General features: G+C 39.1%; 1 protein-coding gene and 1 long non-coding RNA gene across 3 annotated transcripts in view; one reads left to right on the top strand and one right to left on the bottom strand.

Moving 5' to 3' along the window:
• Positions 1-11,787, bottom strand: part of TPM4 (tropomyosin 4) — a 25,909-nt gene extending 14,122 nt beyond the window's left edge. For both annotated transcript variants that reach the window (XM_043502837.1, XM_038383686.2), the window contains exons 1-2: positions 11,653-11,787; positions 3,293-3,418 (exon numbers count right to left, since the gene is read on the bottom strand). In XM_043502837.1, coding sequence (XP_043358772.1) covers positions 3,293-3,418; positions 11,653-11,766 — 240 coding nt within the window. In that variant the 5' untranslated portion in view covers positions 11,767-11,787. The remainder of the gene's footprint in view (positions 1-3,292; positions 3,419-11,652) is intronic.
• LOC119848219 lies at positions 4,744-15,542 on the top strand. Its single transcript, XR_006277052.1, has 3 exons — positions 4,744-5,250; positions 10,130-10,179; positions 15,074-15,542. It is a non-coding gene; the product is annotated as an uncharacterized LOC119848219 (long non-coding RNA).
• Positions 15,543-18,176: the final 2,634 nt, after the last annotated feature.

An 18,176-nucleotide genomic window follows, 5' to 3' on the forward strand; every position in this document is an offset into this window, starting at 1 on the left:
AGGATTCAAATCTTCAATTTAGGATGGCAAGTTGTCCCATAGTGGAGACATCTCATTAATGTAGAATGGTTTCAGAGAAAGATAAATATTACAGGGTTGGAGTGTTTGGCGTGAAGAAAGATTTTTAGGTACTAAATATGGATAGTTTGGGCCCAACAGTAATTAAGGGAATCTGAAGGTACAAACGGGAGACAAGGGAGGGTTTACCTAGCAGACATGGTTTGAAAGTGAACAATAAAATACACTCTACCCCAATATAACGCGACCCGATATAACATGAATTTGGATATAACGCGGTAAAGCAGCTCTCCGGGGGGGCAGGGCTGCGTGTTCCAGTGGATCAAAGCAAGTTCAATATAACGCGGTTTCACCTATAACGCGGTAAGATTTTTTGGCTCCCGAGGACAGTGTTATATCAGGATAGAGGTGTATCAGGAAATACTTCCTAACAATTAGGTCTGTTTAAAGACTGTTGAATAGTCTGAGAAGTAGTTAAAGCCCCATCACTGGAATAACTCACAAGTAGATTAAACAAGGCAGTGGAGAAATGTTGAAGGCAGCAATCTTGCAATGCATACATCAAGACAAGATGATCAAATTAATCCCTTCCATATGTACTTCTGAGTAAAAGGAACTATATTATTAAAACACAGACTGGAAAAAAGCAAATAACTATTGGCTCGTGGATTTTTGTATGACAGGAGCTAGAGTGCCTCCTATTTTCCTAGTGCAGTTTGGTCATTAAATTTTTCTAATCACAAGTCAGTCAGAATTTCATTTGTTCTTTTCTTAAGTGCTATTCATTGAATGCGCAGATTGCATACAAAAGCCACGGATACCTTAGAAAAGACCATGATTTAAGGACTTCAATAGCTCAGACATGGGTGAGGTTTTTCATAGGAGTGGGTGGGTGAGATTCTGTGGCCTGCGCTGTGCAGGAGGTCGGACTAGATGATCAGAATGGTCCCTTCTGACCTTAGTATCTATGAATCTAAGACATGTATAGCAATCCAGCACTGATAACCTCCTTCACTAGGTGCTTTCATTTTAAGACACAGTGTTAATGAAACAGGATTCCAACCTGTAACAAGAATCCTCCAAAGATAGGGTTGCCAACTGTCTAATCACACAAACCCAAACACCGTTGCCCCACCCCCTGCTCTGAGGCCTCGCTCCTTCCCCAAGCCCCCCTACCCCCCAATGGGGCAGGGGGTTGGGGTGCCGGATCTTGGCTGGAACCGAAGGGTTTAGAGTGTGGGAGGGGGCTCTGGGCTGAGCCTGGGGCAGGGAGTTGGAGTGCAGGAGGGGATGTGGGGTGCAAGCTGTGGGAGAGAGTTTGGGTGCTGGAGGGGGCTCAGGGCTGGGGCAGGAGATTGGGGTGTGGGAGGGGGTGAGGGCTCTGGGAGGGAGTTTGGGTGCAGGGGATTGGGGTGTGGAGGGGGATGCAGGCTCTGGCCAGGAAGCACTTACTGCCTTAGCCCCACTGCGCTGCTGGACTTTTAGCACCTAAAATCTCCCAGTTTGGCTTCGGTAGCCTCCGGGAGATAAAGCCTGATTCTGGGAGACTCTCAGCGAAACCAGGAGAGTTGGCAACCCTACCTAAAAACAGGGATATGTGGCTACTTGAAAGTTGGAGACAGTTAATTTGACTCCACTTTTTTCAGTTAAAGCCTGCCATAGTCTACAAAGGATTTGCCTTATACGGTAAAAGTAATTCACTGGATCCATGCGGTAATAAACCAAGACGATCCTGGGAAGGCTAATCACACACAAATGTGTGAAACCAGCAGTCTCAGTCCAGTGCGCATGGGGAGCATTCTTTACATGCTCTGAGGCTCACAATAGCGGATAGGGTGACAGACCTCCTGATATTAGGGACTTCGTCATATTTTTCAATTCAAGGAGAAAATTACTTAGAACGCTCCTTTGAGAGAGGTTTTATTAAACTGCACATTCATATTCTGCTTGTAACTTTAGCTTTCTACTTCCAAAAAGCTACTTAAAGGCAGCAAGTTATCCATCTGGAATAAATGACAAAGGAAAGTGAACGGAAGGACTTCATCAGCCTCTGCATGAAGAAAAAGAAAGTCTGTCCCATGCTCCTCAGGAGGGCACGTGGTGGTGGTGAGGGTGGAAGGGAGCTATTGGAGGAAGAACAGTTTCAGCAACAAGGCAGTGCTGCACCCCAGCAACAGAGGGATAGCTCAGGAGTGGAAAGGGCTACAGGTCGGGCCATTTCCCCAGGGCTGCTTCAGGCACTCACTGAATGATTCATGTTCATATGTAGGTATCAGTAAAGCACTTCAGTCAGTCTGAGGTCCCAGGGAAGGTTTGTGTGAGAGTGCAATTACAGGAATTGGCTGCATGTATCCTCAGAGTTTCTTGTGTAAGAATTCAAAGTAAAGATCACTAGGTCATCTGATTTGATCTCCTACACACCACAGGCCACGGAACTCCACCCAATCACCTCTGAATTGAGCATAGCAACTTGGATTAGACTCTCCTGGCCTGCTTATTCTCAGCCTGTGGCACACAATGGTTTAGTCTCCCCCTGGAAATAGGCTGTCCAAGAGAGAAATCTCTCATGTAATTGTGGGTTTGTGCAGCGTGTTTGGGTCGTACCATATCTGGATGGTAAGGTAAGAAACTGCTACTGTAGATGGGAATGTAATGATGATAATGTGCTTGATTCTTTGTGATTGTGTCAGTGGGATTTGCACCTGACCAGCCTTAACTCAGAGGGCCAGAGTCTCATCCATGGCTGAGGAAAACAGGAGTGCAAAGTGTCTTTAAGCCACCAGTTCTAGGGCCTTCTGTGTCAGGCCAATCCTCTGTCAGGTTGTTCTTACTTGTATCAACTGTCAACAGTCCCAAGGGGCCATTATGTCAGTTGGGGATTACTAGGGTACTTGGAAGCCCCCCACCATTTTCCTTGTGCCAGTAACAGGGAGGGGTAACCATATAGGAAATGGCTCTAAGCTATCTGATGGTCCTACACAGGGGAGAATCTCTTGGAAATAAATAAGCTGGTTTTAAGATACTCTTGTGCTGGTGGATCAGCAGGAAGCTTCCTAAATGCAGCAACAGATGTAACCCTAGACAACCAATATAATTTTTTGTGGGGGTTGGGAGTTATGTACCTCAACCATAACATAATTGTCTCTGCCTTTTTCTTTTTGGCAAACTACTGCAATAAATTAACACTAAATGAAATATACAACCAATATACTGTGTGTTGTAAAATATACCATTTCTAGTTAGTTACACATCTGCATTCTATGCAGGTACATACATCTGTTGCCTTCTTTTCAGTCTGTTCTAGTTTTTCCTGAGCATCTTTGAGAGCTTCTGAGTATTTATCCAGTTCATCTTCAGTTCCTTTTAACTTCTTCTGCAGTGCCACCAGCTCATCCTCTACCTTTTGAGAAAGGAAAAATAAGTTGTGAACATTCTGACACATTGGTTGCTCTGCGTATAGATAAGGATAGCCAAAGACGACTTCCTACTATTTGTTTTAAATTATGTTAAGATTTTTTTAAAGTGATTCTATGGAGAGATATCGAATTGTGGATTTTTCAAAGTTGCTGTGTAACTTCAGTTGCCTAGATGCCAAGTAGCCTACACAGTTTTACGCTATTTTAATAAACCTAACATGGCAACTGAGCAGGCTGTTTGGCATTCACATAATGAACATAAGAACGGCCCAACTGGGTCAAACCAAAGGTCCATCTAGCCCAGTATCCTGTCTTCCACCAGTGGCCAGTGCCAGGTGCCCCGGAGGGAATGAAAAGAATAGGTAATCATCAAGTGATCCATCCCCAGTGGCTCATTCCCAGCTTCTGGCATACAAAGGCTAGGGACACCATTCCTGCCCATCCTGGCTAATAGCCATTGATGGACCTATCCTCCATGAATTTATCTAGTTCTTTTTTGAACCCTGTTATGGTTTTGGCCTTCACAACATCCTCTGGTAAGGAGTTCCAAAGGTTGACTGTGAGTTGTGTGAAGAAATACTTCCTTTTATTTGTTTTAAACCTGCTGCCTGTTCTGAAACCTGCTATATCCATGTTTCTAAACTGATTTAGCAAACCTCACCTATGAGGAAAATTTTTTAAAATATTCATTTTTAGTCTTGAGAAAAGACTGAGTGGGGACCTCATAACAGTCTTCAAATATATTAAGGGCTATTATAAAGAGGATGGTAATCTGTTGTTTTCTGTGTCCGCTAAAAGTGGCACAAGAAGTAATGGGCTTAATCTGCAGGAAAGGAGATTTAGGTTAGATATTAGGAAAAACTTTCCAACTATAAGGATAATTAAGCTCTGGAACCGGCTTTCAAGGAAGGTTGTGGAATCCCTGTCGTTAGAGGCTTTTAAGAAAAGTAGACAAATACCTGTCAGGGATGGTCTAGGTATACTTGGTCCTGCTTCAGCATAGAGGGCTGAACTACATGACTTCTTGAGGTTCTTGCCAGTGCAACATTTCTATGATTCTATAACTCAGCTGTTGTAGGTTTCAGAGTAGCAGCCGTGTTAGTCTGTATTCGCAAAAAGAAAAGGAGTACTTGTGGCACCTTAGAGACTAACAAATTTATTAGAGCATAAGCTTTCGTGAGCTACAGCTCACTTCATCGGATGCATTTGGTGGAAAAAAAAAAAAACAACTTTTTTTTTTCCACCAAATGCATCCGATGAAGTGAGCTGTAGCTCACGAAAGCTTATGCTCTAATAAATTTGTTAGTCTCTAAGGTGCCACAAGTACTCCTTTTCTTTCAGCTGTTGTAAGTAGGCATAACTCTATTTACTTCAATTTAACTATGACAGCGTTCACAAGTTGAGAATCTGACCCCATACATCCAGGGATTGAGTAACCCTCTATGTTGCCCTAGTCTGAAATAAAAAATGATGCTAGCACAGTGTGCTCCTCCTCAGGGAAGGCAGGGACAAGCTTATCCCCATCACTGGCATTCTACCTACGGTACTGTCATTGAATCCTGAAAATAAAGAAAATGTCATGTATATATGAAAAATGCATTGCACCCAGTATTCCTGAGTTCAGGGAGACTCTTAATGAAACATACATTTGAAACATATTTTGAAAAATAAGTTCTGTGTATGTCTTTTACTCTTTTGAGTCTGTTGCCCTTTGTTTATAGGCTATAGCCCACTTGGTCCATATATAAATACAACACTGGATCTATTGTCTCCTTAACAGAAGCTTGAGGATAGAGAATGAATCACAGAAGTACAGGTACTAAGTAGAGTAGTGTTTAGAGTCCATATCTCCCTTAGCAAGCACTGCTACACTTCACTTGGTAAAATGGAGACATTGCTTGAAATATGTTGAATATGATCAGGGCAAATGTATTATCTGAAATACAGAGGTACCATCCACTCACTGAGATAGTTAGTTATTTTGTTAGATTTGATGGTCATAATATTATTTTCCTAAAGATTCAGAGCTTTAAGGACATATGGGTCATCCAAGGTATGTTCCATTTTATCTCATTATCACTCGACCATACCATATAAATCCATACTGTATTCTAAAAAGGTGCTATTTATATCCTGCTGGGAAACTGCCAGATGACAAATTGCCCCCTGCTCCCTGGAGAATTTCTATTATCATGAGACTTCTTGCTGATAACATAACTGGTGTGCCTGCAGCCTGTCTGATCTGTCATTGAACTCGTAGTACCACCTTTGTTCTATCCTGGGAATAGGTTTCAGAGTAGCAGCCATGTTAGTCTGTATTCGCAAAAAGAAAAGGAGGACTTGTGGCACCTTAGCGACTAACAAATTTATTTGAGCATAAGCTTTCGTGAGCTACAGCTCACTTCATCGGATGCATCTTTTGTATAAGTTCGGTCTATTAAAACAGTTAATTTAAACCACCCTTATGTGTATATTAATTTTTAATGCAGTTCTTTTACTTTAATTGTAGCCTGGAGGATATCTTTATGATTTTGATTAGCATGTTGTGTACGCACATTGTTGTACATTGCTGTACTTATGCTCAAAGTAGCCTGATGCTGTGGAAAAAAGGACTAATATAATACTAGGATATATTAATGGGAATATCGAGCAGGAGTAAGGTGATACAACCTCTGTACATGGCATTGGTGAGACTATAACTGGAATACTGTCTCCACACTTTTTAAACAGAAAGTTGCAAAATTTGAGAGCATGCAAAGAAGAGCAATAACGATTTGTGGTCTGGAAAATGAACCTTACAATGAGAGACTAAGGGCTGTTTTGCTAGCATTTTTTACCTTTTTTATTGCCAATTGACTCATGGTAGTTAATGCCTTTATAAAGACTAATCTGGATAGTTCACAAATGTTTGTGGTTTATACTAAGTTGATCCCTAAAGAAGCGCAAGATATTGAGTTTATCAAAGAAAAGGTTAACCAACGATTTAATCATGGTCTGTAAATACCAGAATAGCAAGATCCAGGGGCTGTAAATTGAAGTCAGCAAAGTTCAAGCTAGAAATAAGATACAAATTTTTAGCAATGAAAGTAATTACCCATTGAAACAGATGAGGGGTATAGTGAACTCTCTATCACTGGTAATCTTTAAATCAAAACTGGATAATTTTTAAAATGTTACACTAGTTGACTTCAATTTATTGGGTTAGATGCAGGATGACAGCATGAAATACTATAGTCTGAGTTTTGTATGAGGTCAGACTAGGTGATCGTAATACTCCCTCAGTGCCCTTATACTCTGTTATAATCTAAATGCCCTTGGAAAATATTAAAGACTATAATTTTAAAAATTTCAAATCCAACAATTTTACCTAACATTCTAATAAATATGACAAAGCAAAGCAAATAAAAATTCCTTCCATGAACACCATAGTTACCACCCTCTAAGTCATTGAATCTCTCTGAGCCTCAGTTCCCCATACACTGAAGACAACTTAACTATGCACTCAGATACTATAGTGATTGGGGGGCATGTAAGTATCCCCAAAAATCATAACCAGAAGATTAATACTGTGTATAAAATAGGGCAGTCAAATGAATAAAAAATGAATCGCGATTAATCACACGATTAAACAAATGAATCGCGATTAATCGCACTGTAAACCAATAGAATACTATTTATATAAATATTTTTGGATATTTTCCACATTTTCAAATATATCTATTTCAATTACAACACAGAATACAAAGTGAACAATGCTCACTTTATATTTATTTTTTATTATAAATATTTGCACTGTAAAAATAAGAGAAATACTATTTTTCAGTTCACTTAATACAAGTATGTAGTGCGATCTCTTTATCATGAAAGTTGAACTTATAAATGTAGAATTATGTACAAAAATAACTACATTTAAAAATAAAACAATGTAAAACATCAGAGCTTGCAAGTCCACTCAGTCCTACTTCTTGTTTAGACAATCACTCAGACAAACAAGTTTGTTTACATTTGGAGGAGATAATGCTGCCCACTTCTTATTAACAATGTCACCTGAAAGTGAGAACAGGTGTTCTCATGGCACTGTTGTAACCCGCATTGCAAGATATTTATGTGCCAGAGGCGCTAAAGTTTCTTATGTCCCTTCAACCACCATTCCAGAGGATATGCATCCATGCTGATGATGGGTTCTGCTCAATAACAATCCAAACCAGTGCAGATCAACGCATGTTCATTTTCGTAATCTGAGTCAGATGCCACCAGCAAAAGGTTGGTTTTTCTTTTTTGGTGGTTCAGGTTATGTAGTTTCCGCATCAGAGTGTTGTTCTTTTAAGACTTCTGAAAGCAAGTTCCACACTCCATCCCGATCAGATTTTGGAAGGCACTTCAGATTCTTAAATCTTGGGTCGAGTGCTATTGCTATCTTTACAAATCTTACATTGATACCTTCTTTGCATTTTGTCAAATCTGCAGTGAAAGTGTTCTTAAAATGAAAAACGTGCTGGGTCATCATCCGAGACTGCTATAATGTGAAATACATGGCAGAATTCAGGTAAAACACAGAGCAGGAGACATACAACTCTCCCCCAAGGAGTTCAGTCACAAATTTAATTAACACATTATTTTTTTAATGAGCATCATCAGCATGGAAGCATGTCCTCTGGAATGGTGACCGAAGCATGAAGGGGCATACAAATGTTTAGCAGATCTGACATGTAAATACCTTGCAATCCCGGCTACAAAAGTGCCATGTGAACGTCTGTTCTCACTTTCAGGTGACATTGTAAATAAGAAGCAGGCAGCATTATCTCCTGTAAATGTAAAGAAACTTGTTTATCTTAGTGATTGGCTGAACAAGAAGTAGGATTGAGTGGACTTGTAGGTTCTAAAGTTTTACATAGTTTTGTTCTTGAGTGCATTTATGTAACAACAAAAAATCTACATTTGTAAGTTGTGCTTTCACAAAGAGATTGCACTATGGTACTAGTATGAGGTGAATTGAAAAATACTAATTTCTTTTGTTTTGCATTTTACAGTGCAGATATTTGTAATAAAAATAATATAAAATGAGCACTGTACACTTTGTATTGTGTATTGTAATTGAAATCAATATATTTGAAAATGTAGAAAAACACGCAAAAAAATTTAATACATTTCAATTGGTATTCTACTGTTTAACAGTGCAATTAAAATTGCAATGAATTGCGATTAATTTTTTAAATTGTGATTGATTGTAATTTTTTTGAGTTAATTGTGTGAGTTAATTGCAGTTAATCGACAGCTCTAGTATAAAGATTTTTTTCCTTTGGAGGTGTCTTCCATTCAGCTGTTTGTTTCCTCCCCTTCAGATCTCCTGTGCACAAAGGCCCATAATATGGTATCTTTTTTTCTGGCATGGGGGACACTGGACAATGTTCCATCAGAAGCTTATCATTATTATTCAGTGAGTCCACTTGATCCGTCACTTTAGAGTGACACAATGGTAATTTCTGTCTTTGTGCTGTGCATGCTGGGAATACATTTTGTTCTCTTAGACTAGATCAGTGTAATTCAAGAGTAACTACAGAAGTAGAGGTAGTTATTCTGGATTAATACTGGTGTAATTGAGAAGAGAATTTTTGCTGTCTCAAGCCATGCTCTCAGACTCTGCTGACATAAGAATGGGGGCTCAGATCTGAGTCCTGTTCTCAGATTTTCCACATTGTGCCACCGTTGGGCAGGCTTTTTCTTTTATATTTTTTAGCTTCTTTTTCATTTACAGCTACAAACAACTTTCCATTATAAAACTTTGGTTTTATTGTTTATCACTTTGCCAAATTTTAACTGGGATGAATTTTTGCATGCCATGTGTCTGCTGCAGGCTGAATTTTTTGGGAACATTTCATCCAAAACAGTTCAGCTGCTTCAGAGAATGAGAATATGGAAAAAATACATAATTTTGCCCTTGATAAAAATGCTGACAAACCTTTTATTTGAGCAGTTCTAACATCCCATGTTTTGGAACAAGAACCTGAAATTTGGTAGGGTAGGTGGCCTTTATGTCAGGGATGTACCTTTTGCGGTCACATTGAAAATCTACCCAAATTTGGCGACGTTATAAGTCTTTGAAAAAATCACAGTATAAACATGCTCAGACTCTGATTTTAGCAGCTAAAAATCTCCAAAGATTCCATCATCACTGAGCATGCTCAAGCCTCTCACAGCTCCTACTGCTGATCGGACTGCGTGTGCACCATCCCCACAGAGAAACTGAGGGTATTTCATCCCCTCAGTATTCTTATGTGTGACCAGACTTGTACATTGTTTTGGGATGGAGAATGCGTAGTCTGGCTACTATAGGGAGAGCACCATAGAAAAGCTTATGAGGATGTTAATAATTTTGTATTCACTGCAGGAGTTGGGTACACTTAATGATGAAGATAAAAGAAAATAGTGAATAACTATCCATTCACTGAGCACCATACATCTTGTGCACTGAATGAAGTAGGGTTGTGTGGGGAAAAAAATAGTACATGATACAGTCTAATTACTTGATCATAATGTGCATGCATAAGGGTTGCTATACAGTGTTTAGAATGTTTTGAGTACTCCTGTGATATCACTAATACTATAAATAACGAATAATTGGAATTTTTTTCACCTCTTTTTAAAAGCAGAGATCATAGTGGATTCTTTATATTTTTAAATTCTGTTCCCACCAGGTCTCTACTTACACTATTGATTTGAGGTTGACGGGACATGGACTGAGATGGTAAAAATTTATTTTTAAAGCAAATAATGTAAACTTAAATATAACTTAAATTAAAATTCAGTTAATTTTGCAGCTTTTTCCTTTTCAAATCAATCCTTTTACTTTTTCATTTAGCTCTGCTATTTCGTAAACTATTGAGCCAAGAAAATCTTCGGAAATGTGAAAGCTTCAGTATCTACTATATCTGCTTTTTTTCCCCAAATCCCTCCTTTAAGCAACCTTGTATAGACAACTGGGATTTCATAGCCTCCCTTGTCTTTTTCAGATAAAGGGTGCCTTCCCTCTCCTCCATCAAAACTTTGTGCAAAATCACTGACTTTGTGAAGCATTTCAGCTACAATTATTGTTCAACATTCTGTGTTTATTCAGAATTGCATTCTTTTATGCCTGGTCTTCAGGGTGAAACTGGTGGGCCTTAAATAGAACTGACCCTCTGGACTTGTCTCTTGTAGAAATTTATAGTCTGGAATATAAAAAGGAATAATATAAAAAAGCAGAAGCTCTGCAGGAAGTGCTGTATTTGACCTGAATCTGAAGGTCAATATAAAATCCCTGTTAGTATTGGTACGGTGCTGCACTCCAACGCTGGTCATTGGTGCATTGGGATACAAATAAATGTACTGTAATCCTCTTCCAATCTCATTTAGCAATGACCACATGTTTGTGGAAAATATTTTAATGTGCTATGATGATCTCTTTTTGTTTTGAGATATTTAATCACTAGAGAGGAGTGATTTGTAACAAAGGACACCCAAGTGACTCAAAATGTTTGAGTTGGACCTAAATCCTACTCCATTAAACAGTTGTGGTTTGATCAGTGTACTCTACCAATTTAAAAATCCCAACTACAGCATTAGCAATGCATTCCTGGAGTCCTACATAAGATCAATTCACACAAATAGTTTAGTCCATTACCTCAATTTCACGATTCAGTATTTCTGATTATTCCCATTAACAGAAAACCTACCGTACTATCTGGAGTAGGGGGTCATGGTCAATTGGCTCTCAAAGGAGGAACATTTCTCACACTGAGGAATAGTTAGGTGATCTGCATTAATTTTGCCTCAAGCTTAGGTTTAATTCATGATCAGGCGTTCCTTAGGAAAAATCTAACAGCTCTACCACTGTGTGTCATCCTTGTTTAAGATATAAAGCTCTGGTCTCTTCCAGGAAGGTGCCAGCTCAAGGAAATTTAATGAGGAATCATGTAGGATTCAAAAGGATTCTCTGAAGTACAGTGAGTAGTCTAGGAATGGTGCTGAGTCCCAAATCAAAATGGATGAGCAAATAAGAAAAGTTAACAGGTTGTCCCATTTGTATGCATGAACTATATTACCAAAATGCAAAATACTTCTAAGGAGGGTAAGCAGAAAAATAGAGGAGATCTAACAATATTATTCTACTTACTTTCTTAATAGGTTATTACAGTTTTCTCCACAATGTAGATACACAACTGTTTTTATTCCTACTCACCTGTTTGCACTTGTCCTCAGCTGCTTTCTTGTCTGCTTCAGCCTGTTCAGCTCTATCAATTGCATTCTCCTTATCTAGCTTCAGCATCTGCATCTTTTTCTTGATGGCTTCCATTTTTGCTGGAGGATGGGGCTGTGTCTCTAACACACAAGAGAAGAAAAGCTTTGCAACGCCAAACTTGTAGTAAACAGTCTTAAAAATAGGTGGAGAAAGTAGTAGAGTACTGCTCTAGGCGTGCAGGACAGTGAACCCTTGAATGGTTGTAGTTCGCTTTAAAGTCTCAAAGACCCTTACTCAATATTTTGTATGCTGCCCAAATCTCTGGTGGCCCCCACCCCACCCCTCCAGACCTTTCATGTGCAGCCTTTCTAAGGAACAAGCTGGAAGAGATTCACTAGGGGAATCTTCAGCATTCAGTCATCTCCTTATTTGGGTGTCTGTTTTCTTAAAGGAAAAAAATGTTTCCATTTTTAACCTTCTGACATAAGCAAAAGTGTTGACATATGAACACATATGCTTGAAACAAAGCTCATTAGCAGCTCTGGTTTGTAGAGCAGTCCACAGAGCTATGGAGAATGGTCTGGCTTCCCATACATAGCAAGCAAGCAAACAGAGTAACACCTGGAGGAAGTGTAAGGATCCTTATGGATTTAGAAACTGAAAAATGTTCATGCACAGAAAACTTGAGACAGTGACTACACATGCAAGAGAAACTAGTAAAAAGATGTATTTTATGGGAAACAGGCATCCTATGTGTGATCTGTTGTGAAATGCATAACAAAATTATAGGTATAAAAATCATAAACCCTTGGAGTCCCAAATTTTGCTCTCAGTTAGCCTGGTACAATTCCTATAAATAATCTTGCAATGGACGTTTCATATATGTAACAAAGGGCAGATTTGGTACCCAAAATGGGTATGTTCATAGGCTTTCATTTTGAGTTTGGCACCTAGCTGCCATTTCGATCTTTGAAAATTCTCCCCCTAAATGTTTGGGGGAATAATATATATTTTCTAATTCATTTGGGAGATGATGCTATAAAGTTGAAATGTCACAAGTATTTTGTCAATTAATCTGATTCCATTCATAAACTATTATCTTTGAATATGATTGAGGGAAAGTTTGTTTTAGTTTTTACATTTTATGTATATTAATAAAGTGTGTTTTCCAGAGATGCTTTTTGCCCAATGGCAATATCTTGCCATCTTGTGGCAACATCTAATGTTCAGGAGACAAAAGCGTGTTTGGGTCCTTTTTTGTCATAAGGAAGGGTCTCAAACTTTCCCACAGGCAGGGACTATGTCTAAATAAATTATCTTATGCTCTTTGTTTTCATGATCATCTGGACTATCACAGAAATGAAATGTTGGAAGGGACATTGAGAGATCATCAAGTTGAACCCTCTGCCTGCACTGAGGCTGGCCCAATTAAACCAGAACATCCCTGGTAGGTGTTTGTCCAACCTGTTCATAAAAACCTCCAGTGAAGGGGATTCCACAACCTTCCTTGGAAGCTTGTTCCAGAGCTTAACTAACCTCATAGTTAGAAAGTTTTCCTGAGTATCTAACCTAAATCTCTCTTCCTTCCTGCAGATTAAGTTTATTACTACTTGTCCCACTTTCAGTGGACATGGAGAACAGCAGATCACCATCCACTTGATAACTCTTCAAATATGTTAAGGGCTGTTATCAGGTCCCCTCTCTTTTCTCAAAACTAAAAATACCCAGTTTTTTAAATTTTTCATTTTTGATGCTCTCCTCTGGACTTTGTACACATCTTTCTACAGTGCCTAGAATTGGAAACAGTGCTCCAGCTGAGGCCTCCCAGGGCCAAGTAGATCAGGACAATTACCTCCCGTGCCTTACATACAACATTCTTGTCCGATGAAGTGAGCTGTAGCTCACGAAAGCTTATGCTCTAATAAATTTGTTAGTCTCTAAGGTGCCACAAGTACTCCTTTTCTTTTTGCGAATACAGACTAACACGGCTGCTACTCTGAAAAGAAATCATTCCTGTTTAATATACCCCAGAATATTAGCCCTTTTAGCCACTGCATCACCTTGATTCATATTTAATTTGAGATCCATTGTGACTCCGAGATCTTTTTCAGAGGTACTACTGCCTAACCAGTTATTCCTCATTTTGTAGCTGTACATTTGATTTTTCCTAAGTGAAGTACTTTGCACTTGTCTTTATTAAATTTCTTCTTGTTGAATTCAGCACAATTCTCCAATTTGTCAAAGTCATTTTGAATTTGAAGCCTGTCCACCAAAGTGCTTGCAACCCCTTCCAGCCTGGGGTCATTTGCAAATTTTATCACTTCATTATCTAAGTCATTGATGAAAATATTGAATATGGCCCCTGCTATTCAAGAAAAAATATTATTAAAGTATTTGATGGGTCTTTAATGTTACATTGCAGCCAGAAACAAAGGGCCAGTATTATGTGACCAGCCAACATCACAGATCACAAGCAAACCTTTTGTGAACAAGTTTGGGAATCTTTGTTAAACCATTTGAGTCGTACAAGTTTGACCCCTCTACAGTGAGCTCATGTACTAAAAAAAATAGATTTTATTTTCTGTTAATTTAGACGTTTCACTACAGCAGTTCTACTTTTGTTAAACAATTAAATCGTAATTTGGTAAAGAAATAATCTTCACTGAATAGAAACTTCAGTGTTCTGGAGAAAAATTGGTTCTAATTTGACTGAGTCATGAGCTTAGAAAACCACACACTGTATATACATAACATTTTAAAATAACAGTAATATTTTAAACAGTGATCCATGAGTGCTCCAGGGTATGGTAAACTGTGGGTAAGGACTGTGTGATAGATTTAGCTGAGTAAAGCGCATGGTGGATGTATGCACTGAGTGAAACATATTGTAATAACTGGGCCTATATATTTACCTTAATTGTAAGCTTAACTGCTGAAAAGTGGGTAAAGGCTCACAAATTGTTACAATGATCTGTTATATAAAACTGTTTACGAAAAGATGCGGAGCAAAGGAGACAAAGACTGAATTAATATAAATAAAAAGGGTTTACTGATACCAGTCAAAGACTATGTATTATGAATGGTGAACAAGATGAGCAGAAAGTCAGAAATCAGGTAACCAAAAATCGGTGTGTTGGGAATTAGGCCAAATTGGTGGACAAAATAATAGGAGGATGGGCTACTTAGCTCATTGCTCCCTTTTGCGGTCCTTAAAAAGAGACTGGGTGAAAACACAGTGGAGTGCTTTTTACCTTAAGGATTGTTATCATGATATCAGACTGTGGTACTACAGTGGGGAGCTTGATCATCATCGCTTAACTTGGGAAGACCCCAGCCTGATACATCCGAGTCCTTCTTTGTCTTCCATTCCCTTGTGCATTCCTTTCTGCATCCCCCATCTTCCTCCTGTCCTCTCTCTCAGCTTTTCACTGGATCCTGAAATCAACTGTATTGCACAGCACCAGTACAACGAGATGAGATGGCCCATCCAGCTCCTCCCACCCTGAGAAGGATGAATGAAGGAGAGGGACCTGACCAGACCAACTAGATAATGTCCCTGTCTGGGGAGAAGAGCCAGTGTCCAGAGCAATAGCTTTCATGGCTGACCTACAAGACCAAAGCATCTGTCCCATGACTGACCAGCCACCCTGATTCTGAGCTGTATTTTCGCCATCTTTATTATCCTAGTTCTTTCTCTCTCTCTCTCCTGTGTCTGTTTTGTCTAATGCAGGAAAGTGACTATCATTCTAAATTCAGAACTGAATAATAGAACACCAAGGGCTGTTTGACTGAATAAGAGATGTTATGTCTCTCGAAAAGACTTTGAGAGGTTTTTATTATTTTATTATTTGTTCTTTATATCATTTTGCTTCTTTCCTTTTGTGAGTTTCAAGTAATAAATTTCTAAGTTTTGGTCTGAGTTTTATAGTATATTTGCCATGGTATTAAGGAGTCTGAGGTCTCTATATATCAAACCCTGGAGCTTTTTTACATTGTTTAATGTTGCACAGTAACTGGGTTTTATTAAAACCTTTAGCCCATATATTACAACTAAATTAATAAGATCTACCTCATTCACTACACACAGTTACTAAGGTACAGTAGGGGGTAACACAAAGTAAGCAATATGTCCTAGTGAGGTATCAATATATCTGTTGGGGGAGAATTTAGATAAATCTGATAGAAAAATGAGCTGATATTACAGTAAAATAAGCTCCAGAATATTCTTGAAGAGTTCCTCAGATCTTGCACTTCTTGTTATCATTAAATAGATTCATAGATACTAAGGTCAGAAGGACCACTCTGATCATCTAGTCTGACCTCCTGCACAGCGCAGGCCACAGAATGTCACCCACCCACTCCTACGAAAAACCTCACCCATGTCTGAGCTATTGAAGTCCTCAAATCATGGTTCAAAACGTCAAGGAGCAGAGAAGCCTCCCTCCAGTCAACCATGCCCCATGCTACAGAGGAAGGCAAAAAAACCTCCAGGGCCTCTCCAATCTGCCCTGGAGGAAAACTCCCTCCCGACCCCAAACATGGCAATCAGCCAAACCCTGAGCACATGGGCAAGATTCACCAGCCAGATACCCAGGAAAGAGTTTTCTATAGTAAATCAGATCCCATCCATCCAATATCCCATCTCAGGGGATTTGGCCTATTTACCCTGAATATTTAAAGATCAATTACTTACCAAAATCCCATTATCCCATCATACCATCTCCTCCATAAACTTATCGAGTAGAATCTTAAAACCAGATAGATCTTTTGCCCCCACTGCTTCCCTTGGAAGGTTATTCCAAAACTTCACTCCTCTGATGGTTAAAAACATTCGTCTGATTTCAAGTCTAAACTTCCTGGTGGCCAGTTTATACCCATTTGTTCTTGTGTCCACATTGGTGCTGAGCTTAAATAATTCCTCTCCCTCTCCTATATTTATCCCTCTGATATATTTATAGAGAGCAATCATATCTCCCCTCAACCTTCTTTTAGTTAGGCTAAACAAGCCCAGCTCCTTAAGTCTCCTTTCATAAGACAAGTTTTCCATTCCTCGGATCATCCTAGTAGCCCTTCTCTGTACCTGCTCCAGTTTGAATTCATCCTTTTTAAACATGGGAGACCAGAACTGCACACAGTATTCTAGGTGAGGTCTCACCAGTGCCTTGTATAACGGTACTAAAACCTCCTTATCCCTACTGGAAATGCCTCTCCTGATGCATCCCAAAACCGCATTAGCTTTTTTCACAGCCATATCACATTGGCAGCTCATAGTCATCCTATGATCAACCAATACTCCAAGGTCCTTCTCCTCTTCCGTTACTTCTAATTGATGCGTCCCCAACTTATAGCTAAAATTCTTGTTATTAATCCCTAAATGCATAACCTTACACTTCTCACTATTAAATTTCATCCTATTACTATTACTCCAGTTTACAAGGTCATCCAGATCCTCCTGTATAATATCCCGATCCTTCTCTGAATTGGCAATACCTCCCAGCTTTGTATCATCTGCAAACTTTATTAGCACACTCCCACTTTTTGTGCCAAGGTCAGTAACAAAAAGATTAAATAAGATTGGTCCCAAAACCGATCCCTGAGGAACTCCACTGATAACCTCCCTCCAATCTGACAGTTCGCCTTTCAGTAGGACCCGTTGCAGTCTCCCCTTTAACCAATTCCTTATCCACCTTCTGATGTTCATATTGATCCCCATCTTCTCCAATTTAACTAATAATTCCCCATGTGGCACGGTATCAAATGCCTTACTGAAATCTAGGTAAATTAGATCCACTGCATTTCCTTTATCTAAAAAATCTGTTACTTTTTCAAAAAAGGAGATTAGATTGGTTTGGCACGATCTACCTTTTGTAAAACCATGTTGTATTTTGTCCCATTTACCATTGACTTCAATGTCCTTAACTAATTTCTCCTTCAAGATTTTTTCCAGGACCTTGCATACTACAGATGTCAAACTAACTGGCCTGTAGTTACCCGGATCACTTTTTTTTCCTTTCTTAAAAATAGGAACTATATTAGCAATTCTCCAATCATTCGGTACTATTCCTGAGTTTACAGATTCATTAAAAATTCTTGCTAATGGGCTTGCAATTTCAGGTGCCAATTCCTTTAATATTCTTGGATGAAGATTATCTGGGCCCCCCGATTTAGTCCCATTAAGCTGTTTCAGTTTCGCTTCTACCTCTGATATGGTAATATCTACCTCTATATCCTCCTTCCCATTTGTTATGCTACCATTATCCCCAAGATCCTCTTTAGCCTTATTAAAGACTGAGGCAAAGTATTTGTTTAGATATTGGGCCATGCCTAGATTATCTTTAACCTCCACTCCATCCTCAGTGTTAAGCGGCCCCACTTCTTCCTTCTTAGTTTTCTTCTTATTTATATGGCTATAGAACCTTTTACTATTGATTTTAATTCCCTTTGCAAGGTCCAACTCTACTCGACTTTTAGCCTCTCTCACTTTATCCCTACATCTTCTGACCTCAATTAGGTAGCTTTCCTTG

Source organism: Dermochelys coriacea, chromosome 25 (genome assembly GCF_009764565.3).
Source record: "Dermochelys coriacea isolate rDerCor1 chromosome 25, rDerCor1.pri.v4, whole genome shotgun sequence".
NCBI lineage: Eukaryota > Metazoa > Chordata > Testudines > Dermochelyidae > Dermochelys > Dermochelys coriacea.